This window comes from Sardina pilchardus, chromosome 11, assembly GCF_963854185.1.
Source record: "Sardina pilchardus chromosome 11, fSarPil1.1, whole genome shotgun sequence".
Taxonomy (NCBI): Eukaryota; Metazoa; Chordata; class Actinopteri; order Clupeiformes; family Clupeidae; genus Sardina; species Sardina pilchardus.
The window spans coordinates 31376185-31388169 of NC_085004.1; the positions used below are offsets into that span (position 1 = coordinate 31376185).

At 39.3% G+C, this 11985-nt stretch overlaps 1 protein-coding gene across 1 annotated transcript; it reads left to right on the forward strand.

The window, feature by feature from the left end:
• The first annotated feature begins 5009 nt into the window (after nt 1-5009).
• Nucleotides 5010-6392, forward strand: chrm4a (cholinergic receptor, muscarinic 4a). Its single transcript, XM_062549518.1, has one exon. The coding sequence runs from the start codon at nt 5025-5027 to the stop codon at nt 6390-6392; it is 1368 nt and encodes a 455-aa protein (XP_062405502.1). The 5' UTR covers nt 5010-5024.
• Nucleotides 6393-11985: the final 5593 nt, after the last annotated feature.

Genomic DNA, 11985 nt, shown 5'->3' on the forward strand with positions numbered 1-11985 from the left:
CTAGCTAACTTGCTAGTGAGGACTTTTATTTTGAAACATTTGTTGCTAGGGTATCCATGGTGGCCACTATCAGGAAACAAGAAGTTACTGCAGTATAATCATGTTGGTTGCTATGGAAACGGTCATAAACACTTAATTTTAATGGTTGCTATGTTGGTTGCTAGGTACATGGAGGTTTCATGTAGTTGACTGGAGGCATAGTGGATGATAACTGACAGTTGGAATGGTTGAACAGTTCAATAGTTGAGTAGTTTCAATGGTTAAATGATTATTGCAGTGAGGACTTTTATGTTGAAAAAGTTGTGGACAGAGGAAACAGTTAACAGGATATGTAGAGACTGTATAGAGAGCCGAAGTCCCGCCCCTTCCGTTTGCCTCCATGGGACCTATCTTTGGATTTTTTTTTATTGGCAGTCAATGGAGAAATATAAATTATTTTCTGGTCCCGATTGTCTTGTGCCTTGAATTACCCATATGATGTTTGTCAATTTTAATGACAATTTTTCATGTAAAGACATTTGAAAAGTATGTTGTAACTAGTGAATTACAACATTGTGAAAGATCGTGTTTCCAACGACTACAAACACATCAGTCGCGTTAGTGACGTTAGACCAATTCACAGCCACGGGCGCCAGCAACAGGTCTTATTTGAGCTTCCCCCTTGCCGATGAAAATATCATGAGTCAGAGGATTAAACACACCAGATAAGTTGTATTTCATTCATAGACTGTACAAACACTGCTGTTAAGTGACTTAGCTGGCAGCAAGATGTAACCGTTAACTAGCATAGTAGCTAGCTAACTAGCCAGCCTCTCGTTTGCTAGTTGGTGACGTGCATCGCTTGAGACAAGAGATGTAGTCCACTGAACGGATTCGCACAAAACTTACATAACTTTTAAAGTCTAACGAAAAACAGAACTTTATTAATGTGGAAAATTATCTTTTAAATTCCCACACATCATATGTGAAATGCACGGTCCAACTCGAACGGGACCAAAAAATAATTGTTATCTCTCCATTGACTCCCATGCATTAAAAATCGAAAAATAGGTCCCATAGACCGGAAGTAGAAGGGCGGGACTTCGGCTCTCTATGCTTAAAGCCAGAGAAACTGACAGTTGGTGCCCAGGTGGCCAGCCACCTGGCGTAAGATTCTAATTGCTGCCGTGATGTCATAATGAGCAATGTTAAGTCTATGGGGAAATAGCTCAATGTTAAATCTATGGGGAAATCGTTTTTTAATTCATAGTTTAAAAAGTATAAAAGTTACAAAGTTGAAAAATACAAAGCACACATGGCATAAGCAAGACCTACGCAACAACGTTTGAATGAAGTTTCTACGTTAAACGGTTGAAGCTGAATTGCGAGCGTTAGAAGAAGAAGAATAAGAAGCCTAGGAAGAACAGTACAGTGCATTTTCATGCACTGTAATTACCGCAATTAGAACCCTGTGGTTTTAAGCAGACAATCTGTGATGTTATAAATACGTTAGCAATAGCAAAAAAAGAAAATAGTATATAATTAGAATAAAGCTCTTAAAAAAATCACATGGAGGTCTAGTTTGAATGTCAGCTGTCATCTCTTTTGTGAAACCAAATGAAGGCTAAATTCGGCCAGGATATATAAAAAGGTTTTGTTAAATACATAGGACACAGTTCTTTTGATAGTCAAGACACGTTAATGCACAGAAATGCACACATTTTAGATTTGAACCTGTAGACCATTTTGTTTTCCTTACTGTATCAACCTTACTGAGCTCATTACATATGATTCTTGAGAAAGAGTCAAAGACTGATGACCTTTGAGCTCTTCCATGTCCTTGAAGCAGCATGTGCAATGAGCACCTTTCTTACTGTAGTTTGTCATTTTCAGAGCCAGGCCTGCACACAGACTTTTACCGCTAGAAGGCTGTGAGAAGCAATTCACTTTTACACTTTAAATGTCAACATGAAAACCTATTTTGTACTTTACACAGCCAATCAGAGATGGATTACTGAGCAGGCCTACGGGGCCTAGCCCAGGAGCCCTGCAGCTCAAGCCTCTGTGTGAAGCCACTGTGTTGTCCATCCCTGATATCTGAATAAGGCCCCTCAGGCGAATAACAGAAATCATGTTACGTGGTACTGTATGTCTTAATAGGGTCCCTCAATCATGTCCACAATTGGTTATATTATTCACCCCTGATATCTGAATGTGACCACTCAGTCAAATAGCACATGTCACATTATGTGTGATAATCATGCTTCGCAGCAAGTTATGCCTTATTGATAGATGTCATATTTGTAAGTCCCAATCTGTCCATTTCTTTCCACAAGACTCGCCAGAAGTCAGCATTTAAGGGATTATTTTTCCAAATTTCTTCCAGCCTTGTATTGCTGAGTTACTAACTTTCTGAGGTGGGCAGGGGGGGCCTTTTCATGTCTGTACCCAGGGGCCCAGTGACTCATAATCCGTCCATGGAGCCAAAGCACTTCAAAACACCACACGTTCACACCATAAGTAGTGCATACAACATACCCATAGAGCTACTGTATAAACCATCCATGCAAGGAAGAATTAGTGAAAATCCCTCCAGCAAAAAAATAAAGTCTCAGTGGCAGCTACAAGAAATAGGCTGTGATATTTGCCAAAGGTGTTTTTTTAAGAATGACCATATAGGGTGCCCAAACCTGTGCATTGGGCTCTTTTCTGTGCCATGTTTAAACAGTACAAGATGGAAATAATTATGACTTGTTATTTTTAACTTTGTGTCTTTTGGAAATCAGATCATGTTTTACTTGCTCATCAATGACACACATTTTGATGGGGGGTGCCCAAATGTGTGCATGTCTACATATGCATTATTAAGGAATGTCAAATCAATGAATTTGTTATCATCATAAGATACTTTTGGAAATGGTAGAATGATGCCAACAACAGCCAAAAAATCTATATTTCCGCTCCTGTTTCACTTGTCATCATGAATCCCCTCCAGGCCAAATGATATGACTGCCAGTGTTGGAGTGCTTATGACAGGAGTTCAATCAACCCTGTCTGTATCTATTTTTGACTCCGTGTTCAAAGGCTCAATGTAGCCATTGGTTTCACAAATGTCACACAACTATCATCAAAGGGCATGTTTTCCTTCACATCCAGGCTCTGAAAAGCCCTTGAAGAGAAAAAGCAAACGTGAATCAATATCTCAAGTCCATAAGAGTGACAGTCATATTTAAGAATTTACCTAAAACAACTACAACGATGAGATAAACCAAAAGCTGTTGGAGGCTGTGTTATGAATAGATTAAGTTGCCAAACTACAGTATATGCTAGGCTGTATGTCCTATGTCAATGAAGCCCCATGTCTTGTGCAATCACGTATGCAAGTCTACCCTAGTGTATTACATTATTTCACTTTTGGATTGCTTGGATTGTCTGATATTTTGAAATGTTCTTCAGATGTATTTTCAAATTGTGCAGGAGGGAAAGCTTATGCTCAGTGACATTATGCATTAATATCGTACCTGTGTTATATGGTTTTGTTATGTCAGGAGGAAGGGCATAAGAACAATCAGGCTTTAAGTGAACCTTAAGACTATTCTTTAAAATAAATATTTAATTAGGTTTCTATATCTTTATGCAGTATTAGCTGAACTTGAATTGAGGTGCTTGAAAAATTCTTTTAAAAAATCTGCTGCACAAATCATGATGAAACCAGTTGAAATATATTCAGCACTCCTACTTGAAGGAGAAAAAAAACAACTGTCAATATTTTATTCAGCAAATCTGCTCTACGAAGGGGTAGCATGAGTGAAAAAATATTAATATTCATCAGATGAAAATTATGCATAATTTGGACGTGTCACGTACATGTACTGTCAAATCACTGCCAGAGTGTTGGCTGCAAGTGTGTATTTCCAGCTCTTCGCCTTGAACAAGCATATGGGTATTTTTATGGAAATTCATGAAGGATCAAAAAGAAATGTTTATTTTTCTAATGGTGTTTGATTTGCTTATGCAATTAGCAATGCCATTGGCAGAAACAACTGCAGTTGGTGTTGAGCTGCTTAGCTGTTTAAGCATGTTGCCTATGATGTGTTCATCTCTTTGAAAACCAAATGAAGAGTCATCCATGCAGACCTTGTGCTTAATCCAACAGCATGCTTTGACTGGAGGCAATTAACCCTGACTGCTCTCTCTTTCCATTCTGGACTCAGTCTAATGGCTACAAGAAACAAACTCAGTACACAGGATGGGGTGACTCTGCAATACCACAAAGATAACAACTGGAGTCCTACATATGGAACCCTGCAGTACTAAATAACGGCCTCGGGGAATAATTACACTAGCTGGGTTTCCCTCCAACTCATGTTAAGTGCATGTTCCATCCCCTGTGTTGTGTGAATTAAAATTGTACACCCTCAAAGTCCAGAAACTGTGGGATCAAAACATAACATTGACAGGCACTTTTTATTGAAATGCCTTATTGATGAATACAAAGAAACCTGTTCCCATCAACCTCAGTCACATTATACAATAGCGAACTAATCCACCCCACTCAAGGGAGAATGTTTTTATTTATTTTTCACTTTGAAATATTTTGTGTACATTTAAAATGTTTCCCGTCAGGATTTCTTATTCAAATGGTTCAAATGTGCATTAAAAAGCCGAATGGAAATCGAGCTATTGATGTTCCAAACAAGTAAAAGCCTGCAATAGTTCAGTCTGATTCTCTGAACGTTGCATATCAGTTATTGTACAGAATGCAGCGTCCTGAGTCACTTAGATTTGATCTACAATGTCTGATTTTGCTTAAAAGGAAAATATCATTAACTAATTTCAATATATAATTCATAATGTAAAGGACTTGTTTTGTAATAAACAGAACATAAGACATAAAGATTTAAATCATCTATGTGTTTTTCTCAGACTCTTGTAGGAATGTCTCCAGCGATGTCTTCCTTGCCAACATCACCTGTGACAAGAATGGCACCAACGAATCCTGTGCCGTTGTGGATGCCCCTGGAAGCCCATACAAAACTGTTGAGATGATCTTCATTGCCCTGGTCACTGGTTCCCTCAGTTTTGTGACAGTGGTGGGCAACATCCTGGTAATGCTATCCATCAAGGTCAACAGACATCTTCAAACAGTCAACAATTACTTCCTGTTTAGCCTGGCATGTGCAGATCTCATCATTGGAGCCTTTTCCATGAACCTGTACACAGTTTACATCATCAAAGGTTACTGGCCCCTGGGCCCCGTCATCTGTGACCTCTGGCTGGCCTTGGACTATGTCGTTAGCAACGCCTCTGTGATGAACCTGCTGATCATAAGCTTTGACCGTTATTTCTGTGTGACAAAACCACTGACCTACCCAACAAGAAGGACCACCAAGATGGCGGGGCTGATGATTGCAGCTGCTTGGATACTCTCCTTCATACTGTGGGCTCCGGCCATCTTGTTCTGGCAGTTCATTGTGGGCGAACGCACGGTTCAGCCTGGAGAGTGTTACATCCAGTTCCTCTCCAACCCTGTGGTCACATTTGGCACTGCCATTGCTGCTTTCTACTTGCCAGTGATCATCATGACTGTGCTCTATATCCACATCTCTCTAGCGAGTCGGAGCCGAGTGTCCAAACAGAAACCAGAGTCCAAAGTAGAAAAGAAGGGTCTCAAGACTGGTGGACTCCTGAAAAGTCACATTCTTAAACAGAATAACAACAATCAGTTGCCTAAACCCAGCGTGGATACCTGCAGCACTAGTGACACCTTGAAGAATGGCAAGCTTGATGAGTCTGTTGTTTCAACCAAGGCTGAATCCAGCGTTCAGCCAGAGGAAAAGGAAAGCTCCAATGACTCCAGCACTGCCAGTATCGCCCCGAAGGACACCCATGAGAGGGCCAACAGCGAGATCACCTCTGAGCCTGCTGCTGCAGCTCCTACGCCTATTCCCGCACTCAACCCAGCGTCCAAGTGGTCCAAAATCAAGATAGTCACCAAGCAGGCAGGGGACGAGTGCATCACTGCCATTGAGATCGTCCCACCTAACAGCAGCTGTGAGGCTCGCTCCATTCCTGTGAACAGGCCCAGAATGGTGGCGAGGAAGTTTGCCAGCATCGCCCGAAGTCAGGTGAAGAGGAAGAGGCAGATGGCCGCACGGGAGAAGAAAGTAACTAAGACCATCTTTGCCATTCTGTTGGCGTTTATCATCACGTGGACACCATACAATGTCATGGTCCTCATCAGCACGTTCTGCCAGTCGTGCGTGCCTGACACGGTGTGGGCCATTGGCTACTGGCTGTGCTACGTCAACAGCACCATCAATCCTGCATGCTATGCTTTGTGCAATGCCACATTCAAAAAAACTTTCAAGAATCTTCTTATGTGTCAGTATAAAAATATTGGCACGAGATAAGCGGGAGGGAAGGATGACATAAATATTGGGGTCCCTGACTTCCCGTCACTCACCCCTTAAGTGCAAAATGCTACCCACGGACATTTGGATAGGAACCATTTATGAAGCTGAAATGGCATGGTTTGTTCCAGTGCGATCCCAAACAAAAGGTCCACATTACTCTGTTATGTAATTTAGGTAGTGAAAAAAGCCTCTCTCAAAGATTGCTCAGTGACTCTAAATGAAGGCCAGCACCAATCTACAACTAGCCAGACATTTAAATCCACATGAAATAATGTTATGCTTACTTGTGACCTGTGCTGTAATGGAAGCTTTCAGTATACAGTGGATAGTTACACACACACACACACTACACACGATACACACTTACAGTACATAGAGATATATGAGTGTGCGAGAGAGTGTGTGTTTGTATGCTTGTGTGTGTGTGTGTGTGTGTGTGTGTAAGTTCTATTACAACCCTGGCAAAATACTTAACATGCATTACATTATTAGGGGTCTAACCGTACAAAATCTTTGGTACGGATCTTTGTTCTGAAGTGAGTCACATTTAATACAATTACAAAAACAAAATACATGGAAAGATACAAAAGAACTTAAAGGTGCTATATGCAATGCTAGCATCACTTGCTTAGATACACAAAACAAGTGGAAACAGGCACACAGGGATTTCAATGTCATTACAACCTTGCTGATTTGTTAATTAAGCTTAACCATGTTGAAACTCTAACCATTGTAATCAGCAGAACCCAGGAGTCCGATAGACATTTAGGACCCTATCTTACAGCCGACGCAACGTGGAGACAATCTCCATTCCCACTGGACATTGCCATAGGTGTGGTCAGGCGCATGATCCAAAAATCGCTATCTTACACCCTCTAAAAATCATTCTGCCACTGACCAAGAAGGACCTGTTCTATAGAGATACACATAATGAAGGACAGTGGAGAAGACGACATGTACTGTAAGCAGCCCTTAGGAACGAGTCCCAGGCAACTGCTCACTTTCAGGATGAATGTCCTCAGGATTTTACCCTGTCATTTGAACATTGCCGGGGGAAGTTTGGCTTTTTTCAGGTTATGTTTTAGATTGTAAACCCTCGACAATCAGTTGTGAAAGTAAATAACTGAGTGTAGAACTGTTTTGTCATGAGACCATGTGAAGTTAGTTTCTGTTCAATTAATAGGTGAGGGGAGTGCAGATGCATGTAGGCTATGCTCTGCTAGTCACACACAGGTTTTATTCAAAAACAGTATTAGTGGAATCGTGCAAGCAGATTCCTTTGGATATGCTGACTATCAAAATACCAACACACTGTTTGATGTTGCGTTGCAGGCTCTTAATGGGATGACAGATGACACTCTCATTGGTTTAAAGGATGTTAAGAAACATAGCTATAACACTTTTGAACAATGCGCCCAATGTCTGATCAAAATCATGCCGGAAATTTCTTTAAACCAGGTGTGTCACATCGCTAAAACATGGCCCTTAATCTTGTTGAGCATGTGAAAGGAATAAGCAGCAGATTCAACTCAATTTGTTGTGAAAATTATAATATGTTAATGAGTCATAACTGGTCAAATTACAACTTAAAAAGGCACTTGTACATGATGAATGTCTATTAAAACAAGGCAAACATTTTGCCAATGTTGTTCTTTAAAATAAAAAAGAGAGTCTTGTCCTGTGCTATTCCGTGCTAAGTATAGCATGCATTTCTAAATATAAAAATCAGTTCAGGTTGATTTTTTTGGGGGGGGACATAATATATTAGGTTGCTACTTAGGATACATAAGTTACGTTGATTATGCAATTCTTTCACCATGTTTAATTGTTTGAGGTCCTCAATTTCACTGCTTTGAGCCACAAACAGAATATCTGTAGTGGTTAGAAAGATGGGCAATGATTAGTAAACACCACATTCTCTTGTAGTGGAATTCCTTTCCCTTGATTGGTGCTTACAGTAACAGGTACTTTAGGTTGACACTATTTACAAACAAAAGAATAAACGGGCAGCTCCAGATCAGGGAAGCTCTTTCTAGTTTGTCCGTAAAGAAAGCTGACGTGGAAAATAAGCAAGGACCTAGCATTAGCTTGATTAACACCCATTTTATTCTAGTTAGTCAAGAGGAGATAAAATAATCATTTACTCCGTGTTTTAATATATCTAAACAAGCATTGAAGTAAAGTAATTCACTGTATTTTTTATTTGTAATGTGTATCAAAAGCATGAATATATAAATACATGTATACTACACCCCTAATATACATATTGTTCAACTCACTTAACCAGACTTTGCTTACACTAATGTATTTATCATACACACATGTATGAGTGTGTGTGTGTGTGTGTGTGTGTGTGTGTGTGTGTGTGTGTGTGTGTGTGTGTGTGTGTGTGTGTGTGTGTGTGTGTGTGTGTGTGTGTGTGTGTGAGAGAGAGAGAGAGAGAGTCGTGATGGTGGTCTCTCCAAATATGAATTGTAATCCTGAGCTTTCAGACTAAATCCAGTAACTGATAAATGTTTGTGTTTTGTGTTTTGCCAGTAAGAAAAATACATTCTGGCGATCACATGTGCAATCAAGTCAATCTACATGTTATAATGAGCCTCCTGTGACTAGAAGGGTATCAAATGAACGTGTACATATATGGCTGGTGTATTATAATGAATGCTCAATGTTAATCTCTCCCTCAGTATTTAATATGTGGATGTTTGTACTTTTCTTGCACTTATGTCATTAATACAATGTTTGTAAATAAGATATATTATATCAAGTGAGTTAATGTTGGTATGCAAAATGTTAAACACAAAATCATGTAAAAATGGAATTGGTCAACAAATTGCAATCATGGCATGGAATGTAAATAACAAACATGATACATAATACATGCTGTTCAAAAGTTTGGGGTGTCCAAACAGAATACCAGCTGACTACTTACAGTACTCCTTGTCTTGAGGACAGGGTGTCCACAGGGTGTGGCATGGAAGATTCATTTATCCTGTACAAATGTCCCTTTTATATCCATCAAAGCACCCCCAGACCACCAAAGTCCCTCCATCATACTCTTGGATGGAGTCATACAGCACTCAGCATTGGGTCCGTGTCTCACCATGTTCTTCTCTGTGATCTGTACACCTTACATGTGTCTGTCTCTATTGTTTTGCTCATCTTAATCTTCACTTTTTATAGGCCAGTCTAAAATATGGTCGTTTCTGTACAACTCTGTGGAGAAAGTCAGCATCAAGAAGTCACAAGTGTTTTGTAGGTCCTATTTAATAAAACTGCCAGTTGAGGACCTGTGAACGTTTGTTTTCGTAAACTTCACACTCTAATGTATTGTCCGTTTGCTAAATTGTCTACTTGGGCCTTTAATTTCCTTTTACTAGGATGGTCAAAGCCAATTTGCACTGTTCTGTCAAGACAATATCACACAACATTGTATGAGGGCTTTGATTTATTGGCCACTTTGTTCATGGAATGGGCTTCATTTCTCAAAACAAGAATAGATCGACACCTTTCTGTTTCTGGCCGTTGTGTGCCTTTAGCTGGTGCACCAGAAACAAAACTACTCTCATTCTAATCAGTTAGCCTTAGAATCTGATATTCAAAAATAGGAACATGGGAATTTAGGTATTTCTGATTGATTGATATAGTGGACAAAAAACGTTTTTCTTTCGAAAAAAATAAAATGTATAGACCTATGTGACCCCAAACTTTTGAAAGGCAGTGTAAAGTGTGTGTGTGTGTGTGTGTGTGTGTGTGTGTGTGTGCGTGCGTGCGTGCGTGTGTGTGTGTGTCATTCCTCTGAGATTGTGTACCAGATTTGTGAGAGGAGACCTTTGATAATTACATTAAATTTAAACACACACACACACACACACTGAGATTGTGTACCAGATTTGTGAGAGGAGACCTTTGATAATTACATTAAATTTAAACACACACATCCTTATATATATATATATATATATATATATATATATATACACACTGAGAAATCTGTACATTCATTCCAAATGACATCAGATCATGCAAAGTTGTAAAGTAAGTTGTGTTATTGATAGTATATATAGCACGGTCATGAAACACCAAGCTAGTCACAATTTCAAGTTAAAGAACCAAATAAACTTTGACATGATACATATGTGAAACAAGGAACACGCCTTTCTTTCAAACAATTTTTAGATACTGAAATGGATTGCTAGGAAAAGCAAAGTGTAGGAACAATTACTATTGCCTTTGACATGAGTTTATTCCATGTAATGAGAAGTATATTTTAGCCTTTTATCTGCAAAAAAAGAAATGTTCTATAAGAAGGTTTCTCTAAGCATGTGTCCTGAGGTCTTGTTAAGTGCTCAATATTTCAATCACCCACACGACATGCTTCTAAATCATTGGCCAATTTCATGATTTGCAGACAAGTGAAACCATTGCAGATGATATGGATGGAACGTGATGCAGCTGGTCTTTAATCAGCAAAATATGGCATACCACCCTTCTGGTGATTAGGGGACTAATCACATATAATACATAAAATAAGGCATACCACCCTTCTGGTGATTAGGGGATTACTCTACACACATCAAATAAGGCATACCACCCTTCTGGTGATTACTCTTCACTGCAACTGTAATGCTATTACTCAGGTATCTTACCCCTGTTGTTCATTGCCCTTGCCTTGTCTTCATGAAAGGATTACAATTCAAATAGTTTTCCTTTTCGGGGTATGATAATAAGACCTTTTTGGGGTACGATAATAAGACCTTTTTGGGGTATGATAATAAGACCTACCCAAGGGTTAGGGTTAGGGTTAGGGTTGGGGTACGATAATAAGACCTACCCAATTCAGTCCATTCAAGAAGCATTCAAAACTCAGCACCTCTTCTAAACTTGTGTTCTGTTAATGTATTAAACATATTGATATACAGTATTATAGTTATTATTATTGCTATGAGATAATCATTGTTTTTTTTTTTTAATATAAATTGCTATTATTAGTGTTGTTGTGCACATCGTTTTTTATTGTTAATGTTCTAAACTTACATATAATAAAACATTTTAGCGATGGCACTCACTAGTATAGCTACCAGCGTGGGTTGAGATTGCATTAGTATGGTGCATCATAGGTTATCTGTGTCAGGAACAAAAAACTGAATGATTTGTGAACAGAATGGTTTGCTCTGAGCAAAACCGTCATGATTAATGGCCAGTAGCACAATGGCCCAACAGGCTTTTTATGCCCAATACCCGTACAGCTCAAATCAAAGATGTCCAGGCTAACTGTTAACAACAATGTGCTTGAATTCAGGTGTGGGGTGAGATTTGAAAGTAAGCAATTATATCCTTTATGATATTAGATCTTCAAAAATGACTGATAGCTGGATTTCAGGCACAGAGTCCTTGCTCTAAACCCTGTAATAGTATGTGTGTAATTTGCCAATAATGTAATACCGTTTCTGAAACAATAACATAATAACGTTTTGCCAATAATGTAAAGTTATTACAGGGGTCTTCAACCTTTTTCAGCCCAACGATCCCTTGCTTGAGAGATAGATTGAGCACGGACCCCCATCCCCTCCCCACCCCACTCAGCCCC

Bases quoted from the DNA above. Each gene is read 5' to 3' on its own strand.
- chrm4a (XM_062549518.1), top strand. From the start codon at position 5,025: ATGATCTTCATTGCCCTGGTCACTGGTTCCCTCAGTTTTGTGACAGTG.